A 20,364-nucleotide genomic window follows, 5' to 3' on the forward strand; every position below is an offset into this window, starting at 1 on the left:
AGCACCTCCAAATCCGAGGCCATGGTTCTCAGTCGGAAAAGGGTGGCTTGTTCCCTTCAGGATGGTGGAGAGTCCCTGCCTCAAGTGGAGGAGTTCAAGTATCGTGGGGTCTTGCTCACGAGTGAGGGGAAGGATGAAACGGGAGATTGGCAGGCGGATCAGTGCAGCTTCTGCAGTAATGCGGTCAATGTACCGGTCCGTCGTGGTGAAGAAGGTGCTGAGCTGTAAGGCGAAGCTCTCGATTTACTGGTCGATCTACGTTCCGACTCTCACCTATGGTCATGAGCTTTGCGTCATGACCGAAAGGGCAAGATCCCGGATACAGGCGGCCGAAATGAGCTTCCTCCGCAGGGTGGCCGGGCGCACCCTTAAAGATAGGGTGAGGAGCTCGGAAAATCGTGCGACCGCACCAACTCAGTGAGGTAAGGTGGTGCCAAACCATTAAGAGCCTTAAAAACAAAAATCAATAGCTTAAAATTGCCTTCAACTGCTGCCCGATCCACTGTGCACCAGAGGGAAGTCTGGGCATTTTTGCTTAGACTGCTGCCCCTGCGACCCGGTTCCGGATAAGTGGAGGAAAATGGATGGATGGATGGATAAAAGTGCAGTGACTTTAGAAACAGTTTTTATTTTAATGAGATTTACTTTGATTGTAATCATTTACCTTAAAACAGTGATAAACACAGCACTGCCTACTTAATATGCGTAACTGAATTTCTGTAGCTTACTACGGGACATGCCGTGGGTTTTTTTCAATGGTTTTTAAACCTTTGCAGAAATGTGACCCTCTGTTGGGATAAAATGATTTTGCAACCCTGCCCAAAACGTTTAAGTTTAGGACAGCATAATATCACAGTAAATCTAAATGTTTAATTTAACCAGGGTGCAGGCTCTCGCTTTAAACTGGACACTGTCTGTGGCTTCATCCTGTCTTCTCTGCTGGAGACATACATGTACTACTGTAAAGGAGCTGCTGGTCTCAGCCTCCAAGGTCAAAAGAATTCATCTCATTGTCATTTACATAGTTCATTTGCTTCTGCTGTTCACGACATAAAATTTGTATTTGTTTGCTTCTTGTTCACATCAACTCACTAAAGTCAGCAGAATGAGCACCGTATGGGCTTAGTGGGTGAATAGCACCAGGCATTTTAACCACAGGGCACGGGAAGAGTATTTCTGCAAGTTTGTTGTTGGATTCTGCTTGTTCGACAGGTGTTTGATTAATTACTTTCCATTAAAGTTACTTTTGGATTCTGTTGCACATATCAAGCATTGACAGAGATGTAAAATACGATCTCGTCTCTGCTCCGCTGCGTCTCTATGGGTACCCCTCCGCCCCCCGTCACAGATCAGAGAAAAAGTTCAGTTTACTTTTGTTATCATTTCTCATCTCATAATATCCTCGAGGCACTGAAATTTCTTATCCACCACCTAAGAACCTGATCAGCCAACGTGATGTTAACGTTATGTTGCTGTTAAGTGGTATCAGTGTGTAGTACCAGACAGCTTTTACAAGTACAAGTACTAGGGGGTGGCATCAGACCCAGGTGCATCCCTACTAAAGACTGTAAAGGCAGAAATGACCGGCTGCTGCTGGGATTTAAACTAACTACCACAAGAAGCTTAGATGCTAGTGCTGGTGCTATCAGTTTGGGAGTGCAGACTGACTTTCTGTAGACTATACTTAGTGAAATGGCATCTTTACAAAGCATCTGCTGTGTTTCTCGTCTGCGCTCAGCACAGGTCATATGCACATCTGGCAACAAATATCACAGTGCCATTTATCCAGCTTTAGACATCCAAACCATATCCTGACAAGGAAACTGTGGCAAAGCGTAACCCCGCTTTGCCACAGTTTCCTTGTCTTGTGCTTGAATTTCTTCATAGCAGCTCATTTTAAGTTTTCAACATGTGTTTTCTTTCTTTGATGTGGCTCTACATGTGTTAACTATGTAAGCCTGTTACTATAGTAATACTGTGTAGATGAGGGCTGACCCAAACGCAGAACAGATACATTTATCATTAATTATTCATCAGTTAATCACTGTTATTTTAGGAATTGCTTTGTGATTATTACTGAGATCATTTTCTTGTCTACCCATAGACTTAAGCATTAATAATGTCTAAGAAAAGCATATGCTAAAGAGCATATGCATTGTGTAAAGACACTTGACAGCACATAATTTGATATGAAGTGCAAAATTACTTTCTATGACACCAAGATACAACAAAACACCAATCAGGTTTGTGTAAAAGCATATCTGTTTACTCCACACAGACACACACAGTTATGACTGTTTATAGTTGTGAGAACACTCATTGACATAATGCATTCCCTAGCTCCTAATCCCAACATCACAACTAAAAACCCTAATACCTAACTTAACCCATCAAAAAGCCCATTGAAGCTGTCAGGACTGGCTAAAATGCCCTCACATCGATGGCAATATTAAAAAATATGTCCATGCAATTCTAAAGATGCATACAATGACACACAAATGTGCAGAAAGCTGCAACCTGGTAATTTAGACTGAATTTTAGAGATACACCAATCAATCAATGATGACTGGAAATGTCCAGTTTTTACTTTGATTGGCCGTGACCGGTGGCTGGCCGATCACTCTGATTCGGAGCTGATCACATTTAGGCTCAACCGTTCACATCGTGCACACAGTGGCACAGACCAAAAGTGTAGAATGTGCAGCATGCAACACCTCGTGCGCACCTTGAGCGAGGCTCGCGCTTGTGTCTGTACCAGGTGTGTATTCACTCATGGATTAGAAGCCCCTGGTGTACAAACAGCTCACAGAGGAGCCTACAGAAACACCTCGGAGAAGGGAAACTATGTCCAAATCTCTGACAAATAGCACACAATGAGGGAATTACTGGCTACACATGAAACACATGTATATGTACAGTGTATCCAACCCATGATAAAACACAGCAAATAAAAACTACACACAATTCAAAACGAACTGTGTGCTCAGTAGGACTGATGTAACAAACATTCTTCTGTTTCCGTTACCTGCTGCATATATTTATATTTGGAGAAATACAAAAAAAAATAGTGATAGAAAGAAATGTTAATCTTTAATACAAAGTTTTATTTTTATTACAATTTAATTTTTCATTAAAGAAAAGTTATAAAATGTTTGGGTATGCTGACAATTTAAGCTTTTAGAAAGAAATAAAATTGAAACCAGCCAAAATAGGAATTGGCAGGTCAGACCTAGATAGATAGATAGATAGATAAATAAATAGGCCCAGAAAATTGCAATTGGTGCATCTCTACTGAATTTCATTCTGAACTGCCACACAGCATGTTGCTAGGCTGCAATTCACTTAGAGGAGATTTTGTGCACTAGGTATCTGAACAAACTTTAAATCGCAATCCATTCTATAATGATAAAGGAAAAACTGAATTAGCTTACAGTAATACATGGCTTCGCTAGGTCATATTTCAGTCACCTCTATGCGGACAGCTGTAGTGATGTTTGCCCTGTATCAATCATTGACAGATACAGAAATTGATCTCTAGAAGTAGCTCCTGACACAGCAGTGTCAGGTGTCACAGCATGTCCTTAGCTTTTTCTATAATACAGGTTAAAGAATTCCTTAATTTAAATCCAGATCACAAACAGAGGGCTGAAACTATAAAACAATATTTGCTTATCATAATTCAATCTCATCACAATAAATTGTAGACAAGGATGCTATGCAAAACATTTATAGCACAAAATGCAAAAGTGCTTGACCAGATTCAGAAACAACAAACACCACAGCCTGCTGAGCAACATGCTCTGGGTTCTACTGTTCACAGCTCTCTGCAAATTAATGGCCACTAATTAAGTAATTGCTTGCATATGAAATGTTCTATGTCAACATGAAATATGAGAAATACTTTTATGCTCGATGAGGGGTTTAAAATCACAGATCACGTGCTGATAACTGACTGGCAAACATATTATGACCAGCTGAATAAAACCTAAAGGTATTTCATTTAATATCATAAAAGACTACAAAAACAAGTAAATGGCCACATTTAAGAATCTGAAAACAGCGACTTCCTGGCTAAACAGAACATAGCTTCAGTTTTCAAAAAAGTTGTGGGTTAATTTTGTGTCACTTCCTTTCATTTCATTAATATCTGGATGGGCGGTGTAGCCTGAGATATTAAGTAATGTCCCACTGTGGTGACAGCTCCTGAAACCCATCGCTGGATACAATACTCAGAACAAGGGGTCCAGTTTTCTTCAAAAGTATCCTATCCAGATTTCTGGCTATGCCTTAGTCCTGCACTGACTTCACAATCTTGACTACTGCCCAGTGTATTTATCAAATACAACCTACCTTCAGCGCATATTTGTCTCCTGTCTTCTTATAGAAGATTTCGAGCACCTTGCCATTGATGCCCAGCCCCAGCACCTGGCAGGTCACCTTGTAGTCGTCTGTTATGGCGTTCTTCTTGATTAGTAATGTGGGTCTGGCGTGGAAGGACAGGAACTGGCCCGGCTGCTGGCCCGCCGGGTTGGGAAACAGTGCCATGTTCTGTGCGTTGGACAGCATGCTATTGGTCTAGGCTGAGAGATGAACAACAGCTACCCCTCAATGCTAACGTTACTCCTCTGCTTTTTCCTTATAACGCACACCCAATCTTCTTCCTTGGTTAGCTGGCCCCTGAAACTGTTCGCTGTGTAGCTGCCAGCCCTGAGAATAACTGGCAGCACTTCTGAAGTTACAGGTTAACAAAGTCACTTGGTTAGCCGATAAAAACTAAATTAGCTAGCTGCTAGCATGCTAGCTCGATCTTATTCTTGACCTGTGATTCTCGGCTAACAACTTAGCTATCGGTTAGCTTATCCATCTCCGGTGGTGTCCACCGGTCCCTCAAAGAGCACTTCGTCAACTTTTTTTTAAAACATCCCATAAATCGGGTACGAGGCGGAGTTTCTGAATTAATAACAAAACACTTTGCGAGTGATGTTTAAAAAAATGACAAAAACACAAAACGAAAGACAGACAACAGAGAAATAACTCCGACGCCAGTGGCACACCAAACACACTTCACTTTCCGACAGACAGACAGACACCCAGCCGGAGCAGGTTTTGCCACTGACGTCATAGCCGGGGCTTTTCGATGCTTAAAGAAGACGTACAAACAAACTTGAAGCTGAGGGGACACAAGGCATAAGTTTGGTAAATAAAAAAAGAAAATGCTAGGGTCTGATTAAACTCACAAATGTTTTATGCTTTTTCACTTTTTTTTTAATTCAGTCTGTTATTTGGCCTTCATATCACCCCAGTGATGGCATGGATGCAATACTGAATGGGCCTATGGGGCACAGGCTCAGGCAGGGCCCCCTTGGGCCAGAGCCTCTGTTTGAAGTGCCCGTTAACACCTCTTACTGGAAAGTCAATCAAATGACTCGAAAAAGACGCATAACCACAAAGAGATACAAAACTACAAACTATAAAACAAACTATAAAACTATAAAACAAAAATTAATGCTGAGTGACTACAATGATAAACAACTATAGTCACAAAGCTCCTGCAAAGACACAAAATGACTGCAAAAAGTTTCAAAACAAGTACAGAGGCTAAAATCAGCTACAGATGGAGGCCAAACAACCACAAAGAGTCACAAAAATTCTACAAAGGCAAGCAAAGCAATTTAAGACCCATAAATGACAAATAAAATATCAGAATCAGAATCAGCTTTATTGGCCAGGTGTGTCGGACACACGAGGAATTTGACTCTGGTACATCGGCTCTCAATGTGCATGTACATATCCCCATGCAAGGGGCAAGTAAACAGCAAACCATTATAAGGCTGTGTAATATAACAAAATAAGCAGTACTGACAAGCAACAAACAGTGCAAACAAAAATAAGCAGTATAAACAGGCAGGAAAGAATGCAGACACACAAAGGAATGCTAACTGAAATTAGATAAACAAGAATAAAAATAGAGCGCTTAAAAACAGAGACCTGTACGGATCTGTATGAATCTGTACAATGTATATTTACAGGTATTGCACTGAGGGTTATTGTCCAGTCATACTGTCGTGGGTTAAGTGTTCATCAGAGTGATGGCCTGGGGGAAGAAACTGTCCTTGTACCTGGTTGTCTTGGTGTACAGTGACCTGTAACGCCGTCCAGAGGGGAGGGGTTCAGACAGGTTGTGTCCAGGGTGTGAGGGGTCTGCAGGGATCCTCTCCACCCTTCTTTTGACCCGTGAGGTGTACAGGTCCTCCATGGAGGGCAGGCTCACACCAGTGCCCTTTTCTGCAGTCCTGACTATCCGCTGAAGTCTGTACTTGTCCTGTTTGGTTGCTGAGCCAAACCAGACAGTGATGGAGGTGCAGAGAACAGGCTCGATGATTCCTCTGTAAAACTGTATCAGCAGCTCCTGGGGCAGGTCGAACTTCCTGAGCCGACACAGGAAGTTCATCCTCTGCTGTGCCTTCTTGGTGATGGTCCTGATCCTGCCCCCCCCCCCCCATCCTGAAGTCCACTGTCATCTCCACTGTTTTGAGTGTGTTCAGCTCCAGGTTGTTGCAGCTACACCATAGGACCAGCAGCTCATCACCATCTTGTATGAGACCAATGACCGTTGTATCATCAGCAAAGTTAAGGAGCTTGACAGAGGGGTCCTTCGAGATGCAGTTGTTGGTGTAAAGTGAAAACAGGCACAGTGAGCTGGGTCAGTTTGGAGTGGAGGATGTCCCAGATGATGGTGTTGAATGCAGAGCTGAAATCCACAAAGAAGGCCTGTGCATATGTCCCTGGGGAGTCGAGGTGTTGCAGGATGTAATGCAGTGCCATGTTAACTGCATCATCCACTGACCTGTTTGCCTGGTAGGCAAAATATATACAGGCGAAATATATTACAGTTGTGTTTGTAGTCATTTTCACCTTGTTCAGTCTGGTCCTCTTGCTTCATTGCATAAGGGGTGGGGACCTTACATATCTGTGCCCAGGGGCTCACTGTCTCAGTATCTGTCCAATAGTGACGGAATACAAGTGTTTACTCAAGGTCTGCTTCTGTACAAATTTGAGTTATTTGCAAATTATGAATTTCTTGTGCTGCTTTATGCTGCACTGCATTTCAGAGAATATTGTAGGCTACTTAACATTTGATGACTACAGCTACAGTGGTACACACAAAGCATGACAAAATGTGATGCATTGTTAGATTTAAAATAAAAAGTAGAGCTGAAGCTGATTTTGATTGCTGAGCCCAAGTCAGTTCTCATGCAACACTGCTAAACATTTCAGGGTTCCAGCTTCTCAAATGCGTTTTCCTTGTACTGATTTTAATTACAAAACAAGGCATTGAAGGTGTTACTCTGGGCTCTAGGCAATTGTGATGTCACCATTTTCAAGGTCAATCAAGAAATAAGCAGCAAGTTAATCCATCCATTCATCAGCTATACCTGCTTCCCCCCATCCCAAGGGTCACAGGAGGCTGGAACCTTCCCAGCTGATCCAGGTATCAAGAGGTGGAGTAAACCCTGGACAGGTCATTGTCAAGCACAGTTTACCAGATTAATCCATAATGAATAGTCAGTTGTATCTTAGATAAAATTCAAAATCAGATTCACCCCAGTCTGTTGCAACAGACTGGCCACACATCTGATAGTGTTGTTCACTCTGATATCAATAATGCTTGCTCTATTTTGCTGCTAGTTCTTACTCATTTGCAAAGGACATCTGAAATTCGAACGCAGCTCCTGTTGTGGCCACTAGATGGTAGACCAGTATAAACAACTTTAGAACCCAATCTTTGCCTTGAATGATGGACCTCAACTCAGTATTTGCAAAGTGCAGCATGAAGCTGATTAATAGGCTTTGCCACACAAGCACTGTCAAGAAAAATTATTTTGATGTGATATAATGTAAGGTACCCTGTGATCTCCAGTGGTTTGACACTGAATTGTCTTGCTGCAATACATTCCAAATACCTGACTGTCAAAATGGTGAGATTTGAAAACACTGACCCTGTTAAAACTTCATTTCTTTGATGGTGTATAGCATTCACTGTTGAAACACCTCAGTATGTAGAGTAATAACAGCCGTGCACATCAAGATGTTGCTAACCTAATCTGAAATCCTGAAACTCATTTTCAAATACATATGTTATGGTTTATTGTAAACCAAATACATTCACAATAATCACCACAATGCGATTAAAAACAACCAGATCAAGGTTATTTTAGTAGACTTTCAAAAGTGCCAAATCAGCAGAAGACATGCTACCATCGTTTACCAGATGAATAGTGCTTCCCATATCAAATAAACTCATCTTGATATTTACAATTGATGGGATGCTCCTTTCATAAGATTTAGCAAAACATAATGTTTGATGAGTGTGTTGTGATGCATATTGGTTTAGGAACCAAAATGTTGACCAGGACTAGACAGAACTTAGACAGCCTTTATTAACAGACAAGAGTACGAGAACACAAGTGTAACTGTGGTACCGAGAGCACTCAGGTGAGTCAGGCAGGACCTCCGAAAGGTGGCAAGCAGAGGCAGGCAGAGTGGAGCTGAGGCTGCACCAGGGAGTAGAGTCAGGACCAGAGCCAGGCTGTGCCGAGGAGGTGCACAGGTGAGTAGCCGGGTAAGGTGACGACAGATAGGTAACAGCATCACTGGCAAAACAGGAACTCACAGATAAGGTGGCAGAGTCAGGAGAGTTGACAGCATGCGGGTGTCGTCAGGAGCAAACCAGACAGAAACCAGAAGCACAGGTGAGTGGCAGATGAAGACTCACATAGTATACTGACATCATGAGGAGCAACGCAGTAGGATTAAGAGAACAGAATGAGTTTCATGCAGATCATCATAACATCAATGGACCAGCAAGACTGAGGGAAAGGTAAGGTATATAAGGGCTTGGGACCGGCACAGAAGCCACTGGCGTAAAACCCTTGTGGCTAAAAGTTCCCCAACTGGGATTTGAACCCGGGCTGCAGTGATAGTGCTGAATCCTAGCCACCAGGGACTATAAAGAAATCATATAATCCCCTAAATATGCTTTGCTGGCAGTGTGGAGGAGTCTTTTTGCTTTGTTTCCACTTACATTTCAGTATTATTACCCTCGGTTAGCACATCACATGTCCTTGTGGATTTAATATGTACTGTATGTATGTATATGAGTACACAGGAACAGACACACACAGGCATACAATGTGATAGAGGGCTCTGAAACTCTGATATTGGAGAATGTTGGCAGAGTTTCACAGCTTTGTGCTGATAAATTAACACAAAGCTGCTGAATTACAGTTACTTTGCACAGCTGCAGGTGTCTTTATATCTGCTCCCCAGACACTCAGGATGACCTGTTTATTACAGCAGGGAATGTGTTTCATGGCCCCAGTGTTTGTTCTCTTCATTTACTGTATTTACAGTATCACACTAAGTGTACATGGAAGGTTTCTGTCATTACTGATGGATTATGCACCAGTGTCCAAAGGTTTGTCCTGGTCTACAAGCATCAGTAATGCATGGCCTTTGCACACTGCTACAAAATCTGGCATGCTGACATTTTCTTTTTCTCCACTCTTCCCCTGACACCATCTCTTGTTTCACTGTCCTTCTTTTAACTTCTCAGGGGCAGGATGTGCAGCTCCCTTTATTTTTCCCTGTCATCCCTCTGTTCTCCATTAGTGTGCAAAAGTCAAAGCGAGTTTGGGTCAGTTATTTCAGGCTCGCCAGAACTCGTCTTTCTTAGGATAATCCTTCATCGCCACCGGGACTGAAACCCTAGCTGGCTCTTGATATAGACCAATGGTCAGCACTGGCTCTGATATAGGATTCTAGCACCTGAGCACTCACAAGCCTCCCACCCAACATGGGACCTGTTGAACCTGCTCACCCCTCTGATGCACACAGACACACACACATCTTATGATCCTCTTGTATGCTCTCCCACTCTCTCTCTTTTCTCTTTTTCTTTCTCTCTCTCTCTCTCTTATTGCTATGTAAAGCACCAAGAACCCATACTTACATATGAACTCATTTTACCCTGCTTTATCTGCATCTTTCAACCACTGCAGTGCCTTTGTTTGTACATGGCCTATCATAACTTTTCCTTAAAAAGAGATGGCAGAAACTAGAAACCTTGTCTATTAGTTGGTCTGTCTGTCAACATGTTTACTTGTGGGTCTATTTGTGTAATGACTTGCTCCCAACCTAGTTCACCTCAGTGAAGCATGATGAAACTCTCTGAGGGGAGGAGAGGTGGTTTCCCTGTTCTAGTTTTGTTGGAGATGGATGTGCTGTTTCGAAAAGACAACAGCTCTTACTAAGCTCCTTTATCTTTTTTCACTCTCTCTTTCTTTCTCATTTTCATACATATACATGAGGTCAAAAAAATCCCAGAGACAAGTCACAGTCCAGTCTTCTGATCAAGAATTATAAAGTGCTCCAGTTTCTGCAACATCGGCCTCTGGAGATGGGAGAGCGCTTCAGTCTATTTGAGTTTATTGTGGTTGTCATGCATGTACAGTATGTGCTGCTGGAGTCCATTCATTATCATTTATTAATGGAGCTGTAATAGTGGTTCATTCACATTATCCTCATGGAACACTTTTTCCTGCTTGTGCATTCCACTTAAAAGCTTTGAGGACCACACACATATGAAGTCAAACATGAAAAGGCACAATTTGCCTTTAACAGGAGAACTGGACAATGACACACAGAACTCCACACATGCATCCACACAAAACAAACCATTTATGGTGGGTCATCTATGCTCTGTAGGGAGCATGTGACCACCACTGGAATCTATCTTGTATCTATGGACAGAGACTGAGCCACAGAGGTCCCTGCACAGGCATGAGGGCCTTCATTGGTCTCATGTGCTGGAATTTTCAAAATGACTCCAGGGCTGCTGTGGAACTGAGGACAGAGGGAAAGTTTTGGGTGACTAAAAGAAAGATTCAGTGTTAGAGGGAAATAAGGACGTGATGTAAAAACAAGCAGAACACTTTTAAAAGGCCACTGAAAACAGGTTAAACTGACTAGAAAGATGAAGGGGAACTTTCTTTCAAGATTATTGGGACAAAAACTTGTTATTTTATATGTGAGCAGCTGCTCTCATGTTTTAGTCACATGGACATTCCTTTCCCCCTCCTCACCCCCCAGTAAACAAGAGATTGTTTGATGACAGGGAACTATTACCTACCCTACTGTTGCCAGCTTGTCTTCTAGCCCACTCAGCTGTAAAGAATGCCCTAATTTTAAGACCAACCTGCCAACAAACAACCACACACTTATTGTATACACTTCTCTTTTTCACTCAAATACTCTCTGTCTCTAGTTGCCTCCATACATTTGCACAACTACACAGATCAGATACACAGGTCCCACCGTGCTGACCCACTGAAATGCAGCAGCAGGATGCTCTAGTTATCCCACACAGAGAGAGTCTCTGCAGTTACTGGTGCTTTGGCACAACACACTGGCTTCCTTGCAGACACAACATGTCATGCTGTTTTTTCTCTCCATGATTCACTCCAGGCCACTAACCCATTCTTGGTCAGAAGACACACTCTAATGCTCATGCATACATACAGACACTTGATTGTTTCTGTTTTGGCACTTGGATAGCCACAAACACAAATGCTCCATTACCCAGCTGCTATGCTGACGTAAAATGTGATAAACATAGCCCTCACCAAGACTAAACAGTAAGTGGTTGAAATATGCAGACAGGTAAAGGTAACTTGTCAGTTTCAGTGCTCTCAGGCAGCATTAATGCAATAAATTTGGGACCCTCACTTATTCACTTTTGATGCAAAGGGTTAGATGCAGAACTACATAGAGATGTAATTATACATGCAAGTGGCAAATGAAATAAAATGTAAATCTTAACATTACTAATGATATGTCACGATATTTAAATGCAGTAGTGAATGCTTCCTAAATTTTCTAAGTATAAGTTTCAGCTATCCATCTTTTGTGTCTCTGCCTATCCCTCTCCCTCCTGGGGGAGGCTCTTGTAATCCAATAATCCATTTTAAGACAAGCTATGTGAGGTGAAAGAGCCACTTTCTGCAGGAGATTATCCTCCATTATAAATCAGTACCTTAGTTTATATTAGTGTATAATGTTTCTCTGCACACTAGCATGTTTTATGTATATGCATGTGTATGAAATAATATATGTACATGAGGATGCATGTGTTGTGGTGGTGGTGGTGCTGGCGGGGGGGGGGGGTACATAGTGTACTTCTAATGAGCAGCTGTTCCTGTAGCCTCCCCTCACTTTCCTCTGCTCTGTGCATTAGTAAAGGTCAGTGCTCCTTAATCCCACCAGTCTGATCTCCATCATGTTTCACCTCCTACCACCACTCAATCTATAGCCCGACTGGCCCTGCATGCCTGCTGAGTTGCTTCACTACAGACTTTATACTCGTAGCTTACTGGACCTGTGACACCTCTAACACAGCACTACTTGATATCTGCCCTAAACTTCAAACAGTGGCACTTCATGTCTACCGATGTCTAACTATTAAAGGCAGATAGTCCAGATAGGGCCCTGTGAGGCAGCTCAGTTTAATCTTCATTCTCTCAGATTGTCTCGTCAGTCATCACAATGCTGAGAGAAATCCGCTGTGAATTACTACCAGACTGGTGGTCCTGTGCAGTGGTAATCCTCCATCACACACTATTTTTAAGCTGCCCAGCTGGCACTACCATCCCGTCTCACACACCAAACTTCACACCACATATGCACACACACACACACCCCCACATAGAGTAGATGTGTGTGTGTGTGTGCTGGCTGGTCCTCTGCCTCCACTATGCCCTTGTATGGTTGTATGACCCACAGACCGGCATGCCCCGCCGGTGTGGATTTTCATTCCTAGAAGCCACTCCTCAAATGTTATTCACCTCAGCCAGTATCATGTCCTGTCAGGCCTTTTATCTACTAACTGTCATAACCCTGACAAGGAATATGTTCGTATGGACACACAGCGCACACACACCTGCTTATCTAGAAGAATTGAGCCCATTTTCACATAAGCAACATACTGCCTTATTCTGTACATAATACTGTACTGTCATTTTTCCAGTGTACATTTCACCAGTTGATGGGATTATTACCATTAAACACTGAGCTCTTGAACTCTGGACTTAATGCAGCCAGAGATCAGAGTTGGTATTTAGCACCGTTCAATCCGGCAGGCCTCCCACTGTTTTGTATCTGTGTCAGTGAGTATTTGTGTCAAAGCCATGTCTTGACTCTGACCTTGACTGTGTGCACTATGCAGCCATCATGAGCAAAGTTTCACCCTTCTCAAACATGATCACAGGTGCCGAGCCACCTGTGGGACAGTGATGAGTGTTAAAGCAAAGCTATGGCATTCTGGGAAATGCACTTATTTGCTTTGAGAAGAGCTGGAATAGAAAATTGATACCTGAGTGGTCTTTGAGCAGATATCTGCTCAAGGGGTTTTGTGCAGTGATGGCAACTAAATCCATTAACTCAAGTACTGTACTTGAGTTAATGAGTTTTGAGGTAGATGTACTTTTAAGAGTATTTTCATTTCTTCCGACTGTATTTCATACTTTAACTTCATTACATTTCAGAAGAAAACATGTTACCTTTTACTCCTCTACATTTAGTGAAGGTACATTTCATCATCTGATTAATAAAACAAAATACACTATCATCATAAGAATATATTGATCTTCAGTTGGAAATTCACAAGCTACCCAGTAAAGTAATTCAAATTATAGGCAAATAGGTGATAGGTGATAAAAAATTAGCTCTACCTTTATCAGCTACATCAATAAAGTGATGTACACAATAATGCATGGATAACTATAATCCAATGACTTAATATATATTAAGGTGAAATGAGCCATTCTGCATAATGGGTACATTGAATTTTTATTTGAGATATATGAAAATACTTTTGTACTTAATTAAAATTTCACTTAAGTAAAATAAAAAAACAGAGTATTTTTTACACTGTGATATTTTTACTTTTATTTACAGTAAGAGATCTGAGTGCTTCTTCCTACACTGGTTATATGCCAGACTGTGTTTAGGCTCTGAGAAGTCGTCAGTCGAGGAACAGAGGCTGCATTAAGTTACGGCCCATGGCCAAGAAATAGCCCTGCATGTAAACTTTCAATTCAGTTCAGTTCAGTTTTAGTATAACACCGAATCACAACCAACATCACCTCAAAGCACTTTACACAGTAAGGTCTAGGCCTTTTTGTTGTTGCTGTTGTTGAGAAAAACCCAACATATCCTCCTTGAGCAAGCACGTGATGATAGTGGGTAGGAGAAACTACCTTTAATGGAAGAAACTTTCGAAACTTGGTGGGCGGCCTTCTGCTTCACCCAGTTGGGGTGAGTGGACAGAGGAGAGAGAAACAAAAAGAAAGCAACAGGCACAACAAACAGGCAGGTTGATGTGGCTGGTGACTGCTCATCGCAAAAGTGTAGCTCTGGAGCCAGGGCTACCTGCAAAAAGGTACAGGGAGAGAGAGTGAGGAGAAACAAAGTTAATGGTGGGATGTAAGTGCATGGAGAGAGAGGAGAGGAGAAACCCCCATAAAACATCAAAATGCCATTTTGTATAGATTAAACATACTGTATATATTGTGTTGTTTAATGAGCTTAGAGGTGCTAGCATAAGCAGATATGCTCTTTGTGGTAGGCTACATTAATTGGCTGTTCACTGTAGCTGTATATTGAACAGACATATTAGATTGATATTGGCCTTATAATCAGAATGTGAACAAGAATTTCCCAAAATGTCAAACTGCTGTGTTCCTATAAGAATCCAATGTGCCCTGCAAATGCATCTGCTATTCTTTCAGCACCTAGAAAATGGGTGCGCCTCAAAGGCATTGAGTAATTTTTATGATGTTTTACAAAGCAGCCACTTCACCTCCTAACACTGTTTCAGGTCTTGATATAGCACAGACTTTCTGTGTTCAGACAGCAGCGAAACATAACCATTATCACAGTGCAGAACGACTGAATTATTGATGACCAGCTGATGGGCTGTGTTCAAACATTTCTTGAGTCTCCTTTAGAATATGTGTGTGTTGGTGCCAGACAGAAAACCAGAGAAGAAGATGTAGAGTTAAAAAGAGTCTGCTAAGCAAAGTGTTTTAATTTGGCTCATTTTGGCTGCTGAGGGAAACTCATCTTGATTCGTGTCAGAAGCAGATGGAAACTGGCTCTCCACACTCTGCCATGGAAAAGCTCTTAGGACAACAGTTCACCCAGCAGCTACAAAGTAGAGAGGGATAGATAAGAGATAGAGGTCATCTGAGAAAATGAGGGCAGTGGGGCTTCCCCCCCGCACACAACATACAAACCTCTACTGTGCAGACCACTGGTGCCATCCTGTCGTGCAAACATTGCCATCTAATGTCTCTTTAATGCCTTCAGGGAATATTTCAATTGAGCTTTTGTCCCTTGTGATAAAGTGATGATAGTCTTTTTCATCCTTAAACAAGATTTATTATAATGAGCACTGAACTAATTTATCAAGGACTCACTGCTGGAGATGTACTGGCTGCTAAGAGGACATTCAACATAAAGATGGCCTGACTGCAACACACTAAAATGTTTTTGTCCAACAGTAGCACTGAATTTTATAAACTCTTAGTTCTTGCTGTATAACACCAGCAAATATTTCATCTAAGACACGATACATGTACACAGTCCATTTCTTTTTTGCTTTACAAATGCAATTCCCCTGATTTACAAACACCCAGACACTGGGCCAGCTCACATTGGGTAATTTGAATTGTCAGTGGTGACCTGAGACTAAGAAGAAGAGATAAATTAAATGAAGCTTAGCCACTGGCCAAAATGACTGTCTCCCAAACTCCAGTAATTCTTCGCTAAATGTTGTCTTCTCATGACACCTGAAACCAACCATCAATGTCCAATTTACCCAGCAACAGAAAGGCTATAATAACAGTGTCCAGACTGTAGGTGTTTTACTGGACAATGGGAGAGTAGAGTTTCACAACTGAAACCCTACAGGCCTCATTCTGTTAGTAACAACCAGATATCTAGTTCAATTTGTAGCATTGCAATAGCAGAGCTACGTTGGCATCACATTTAAAGTGAACAGTCCTGGTTTACCATGCTTATCAATGCATACTGTAACCTTGGCAGTGTAGGAGTGATGTGTTTGTGCGGGAAGAAGAGGATGGGACAATAACAGACAGAAAACAGGAGGAGGCATAGTATTATCTGAATTGTTTTATAAGGACTTCTGAAGACAGCAGTTCAGCAGTGCTGGGTGAAAGAGCCATTTATGACTGAGTACATATAAGGACACAAGGGGGGAGGAACTCTCTACCTCCCTTTTGTCACAGAGGTCGAGCTAAGAAGTACTGGCACAGAAATACAAGACTAAACAGACAAGCTAGACTCCCTTATCACAGTCTTACCACTGATGTTATCAAAATAAACTTGAAACTGCACCTTTAGTTGTCAGTTGCACGTGGCTCTTTTGAAATCCTTTTAATATGCATATTTTCTTATGTTTCATACAATATCTTGTTTTGATGGTCTATGTCTTATGTAAAGTGCCTTGTTGTTAAAAGAGGCAACACTAAAATTAATTATTATAGCAGGATATTAAAGCAATAACATGCAGTAAAAACAATACTTTGATCAATCACAAAAATAAAACAACATATTTTATAATAAGTATATTGACCCGCCTCTTCATTTATACATTTCAGATTTTGGAAACTAACCACCACAGAGCACTGGAGTAGGAGGGTTTACAAATTTTACAAAATTATTGCTTTGATGTGCCCTTGAAGCTTCTTCCCAGACTATTTCTATGCAGACTTGCCTTAATGGTATAAGAGACTATATCATAAAAACACATGTAAATTTACACACACACATGCGCGCACATATAGAGAAACAGACAGCCAGTCATTTCTGTAGATAGGGGATGAATCATTCTCTATTCTGGTCCCAACTGTGACCCAGCCAGGTCATGTAAACACAAAGAAACCAGAAACCTAAATATGGGGCTGCATATGCAGACAGAAGTTAAAGGTCTCAACAAAATACCTTTAGTTAAAAAATAAAATAAAATAAAACATCATATGCATGCATGCACAGTTCCTCTACCCTTCATTCTGTGTGGAATGCAGATTGGTGGGTTGGGTGGGCAAATCTTCCTGGAGCACAGCCCCACCTCTCCCTGGGATCTGCATCTGTTCTGCCTGTATGGACGTGCTCAGCTGTGCATTTGTGTGTTCATGTGTGACTAGTGTGAGTTCAGCTGTATGTCACTGTGTGTTTAAAAGTAAGGAACACTAGGTTGTATTCTGCTGTTGTGCATGTGGGGACACGTGTTTTGTGTATGTGTGTGTGCTGGTGCAACGGGGAGACTACTGTGGCATTCTCCCACTGCTTCCATCGCCTGGTTCGTACCTCAGCTGTCCCAGTGAACCAAAGCCAAGCGACACACATAGCTCTGCTGTGTGTCTGCACTCTGTGACCCAGGACTGTGTGTGTTTAAAAATATGTGTGTGTGACTGTGGCCAACATCTAGCACAAAAAAGAAAAGAAAATGGTAGAGTGAAGTAGAGAGGAGCACGTGTTGCAGCGCTGAACAGAAACATCAGTCCACATTAAGAATTTTAACATGCAAATAAGTGAACAAACAAAGTATCACATAACAACCCCCTCAGAGTAACAGGTCTGCTAAGACACATCAGTCACTTTGTCACATCTGTAAGTAGAGGTTAAGGAAACCTTACAGACTTTACAGTTCTAGTTCTAGTTCTAGTTGCCAGCTAGTTCTAGTTGGTGTATTTATGCCATTTTGGTAACCATCATGCAGATTTATGTTTTTAAGATTAAGGGAGTTTTAGGCTTGTTTCTATGGTGGCTATGGCTCAGGAAGTAGAGCAGTCATCCCCTAACCATTAGGGTGCCAGGTTGATTCCAATTCTCCCTGGTCCACCTGTCAGTGTCCTTAAGCAAGGCCCTGAACCCCCCAATTGCTCCTGACGGCCAGAGCAGCACCTTGCAGGAACAGTACTGCCATCAGTGTGTGTGTGTGTGTGTGTGAGTTGGTGCTGCAGATGGGCGCCTCCTTTCTGTACTGAAGACAAATTCCTTGTGTGAGTCACATACTTGGCCAACAAAAGGTTATTATCATGATTAATCTTGTTGATAGTACTGCAGCCTTCCTGCGTAACACACTTGATACCATTGCCCCTCTGAAAAAGAAGGTAGTGAAACAGAGGAGGCTAGCCCCGTGGTACAGCTCGCAGCTCCACTCCCTAAAGCAGGCATCACGAAAAATGGAAAGGAGGTGGCGCTCCACTAAGTCAGAAGAGTTTTTCATAGCCTGGAAAGATAGTTTAATAACATATAAGAAAGCCCTTCATAGTGCCAGAACCGCATTTTATTCATCACTGATTGAGGAAAATAAGAACAACCCCAGGTTTCTTTTCAGCACTGTAGCCAGGCTGACAAAGAGCCACAGTGCTGTTGAGCTTAACATTCCCTTAGATCTCAGCAGCAATGACTTCATGAGCTTCTTTACAAATAAAATCACAACTATTAGAAAAAAAATGGGTCGAACCACTCCCACAGCTCTCGCAGATGTGCCATCTACTACAATGGCTTTAGAAACATCTGTAAGACCTCATTTATACTTGGACTACTTCTCCCCTATAGATCTCTCTGAGTTGACCTCAACAATTGCTTCATCTAAATCATCAACATGTCTCCTGGACCCCATCCCGACCAGGCTGCTCAAAGACGTCTTTCCCCTAATCAACACATCCATACTAGATCTGATTAACCTCTCTCTATTAACAGGTTATGTTCCACAGGCTTTTAAACTTGCAGTAATTAAACCTCTACTCAAAAAGCCTACTCTTGACCCAGGTGTCCTAGCTAATTATAGACCAATATCCAATCTCCCATTTATTTCCAAAATCCTTGAAAAAGCTGTAGCAAAGCAGTTATGTGACCACTTGCACAAGAATGATTTGTTTGAGGATTTTCAGTCAGGATTTAGAGTCCATCATAGTACAGAAACCGCATTGGTGAAAGTCACCAATGATCTTCTCCTAGCCTCGGACAAAGGACTTGTCTCCATACTTGTCCTCTTAGATCTCAGTGCTGCTTTTGACACCATTGATCACAGCATCTTACTGCAGAGACTTGAACATGTTATTGGGATTAAAGGAACTGCGCTAAGTTGGTTCAAATCTTATTTATCAGAAAGATTTCAATTTGTTCATGTTAATGACGAATGTTCCACACAAACTGAAGTTAGTCACGGCGTTCCACAGGGCTCTGTGTTAGGTCCAATTCTCTTCACTTTATACATGCTCCCTTTAGGCAATATTATCAGGAAGCACAACATAAATTTCCATTGCTATGCAGATGATACTCAGTTATATTTATCTATGAAGCCAAATGAATCAGGTCAGCTGGTCAAACTTCAAGCATGTCTTAAAGACATAAAGGCCTGGATGACCTGCAACTTCTTACTTCTAAACTCTGACAAAACTGAAGTTATTGTGCTTGGGCCTGAAAACCTTAGAAATCTGCTGTCTAATCATATAGTTACTTTAGATGACATAGCTCTTGCCTCCAGTACTACTGTGAGGAACCTTGGAGTCATCTTTGATCAGAATATGTCCTTTAAATCACACATAAACCAAGTCTCTAGATCTGCCTTCTTTCACCTGCGCAATATTGCAAAAATCAGGAGCATCCTGTCTCAAAGTGATGCTGAAAAACTGGTCCATGCATTTGTTACTTCCAGGCTGGACTACTGTAACTCTTTACTATCAGGATGTCCCAATAATTCCCTAAAAAGCCTCCAGTTAATCCAAAATGCTGCAGCCAGAGTACTGACAGGAACTAGCAAGAGAGATCATATCTCTCCCATATTAGCTTCTCTCCACTGGCTCCCTGTAAAATTCAGAATAGAATTTAAAATCCTTCTCCTAACATACAAAGCCCTTAATGACAAGGCTCCATCGTATCTTAAAGACCTCGTAGAGCCTTATCATCCTAACAGAGCACTTCGCTCTCAGAGTGCAGGTTTACTTGTGGTTCCTAGAGTCCACAGAAGCAGAATGGGAGGCAGAGCCTTTAGCTATCAAGCTCCTCTCCTATGGAACCAACTCCCAGTCTCAGTTCGGGAGGCGGACACCCTCTCTACCTTTAAGATTAGACTTAAGACGTTCCTTTTTGATAAAGCTTATAGTTAGGGCTGGATCAGGTGACCCTGAGCCCTCCCTTAGTTATGCTGCTATAGGCCTAGGCTGCTGGGGGCCCCATGATGCTCTGAGTTTCTTTCCCCTCCCCTCCTACTCT

The 20,364-nt window shown here is 42.0% G+C and overlaps 1 protein-coding gene across 1 annotated transcript in view; it reads right to left on the minus strand.

The window, feature by feature from the left end:
- mapkapk2a (MAPK activated protein kinase 2a) overlaps positions 1–5,126 on the minus strand; it is a 32,150-nt gene extending 27,024 nt beyond the window's left edge. The window contains exon 1 of the mRNA XM_020593137.1: positions 4,351–5,126. Within this exon, the coding sequence (XP_020448793.1) occupies positions 4,351–4,566 (216 nt within the window). The 5' untranslated portion in view covers positions 4,567–5,126. The remainder of the gene's footprint in view (positions 1–4,350) is intronic.
- Between the last annotated feature and the right edge of the window lie 15,238 nt (positions 5,127–20,364).

Source organism: Monopterus albus, unplaced genomic scaffold (genome assembly GCF_001952655.1).
Source record: "Monopterus albus unplaced genomic scaffold, M_albus_1.0 scaffold18.1, whole genome shotgun sequence".
Lineage (NCBI taxonomy): Eukaryota > Metazoa > Chordata > Actinopteri > Synbranchiformes > Synbranchidae > Monopterus > Monopterus albus.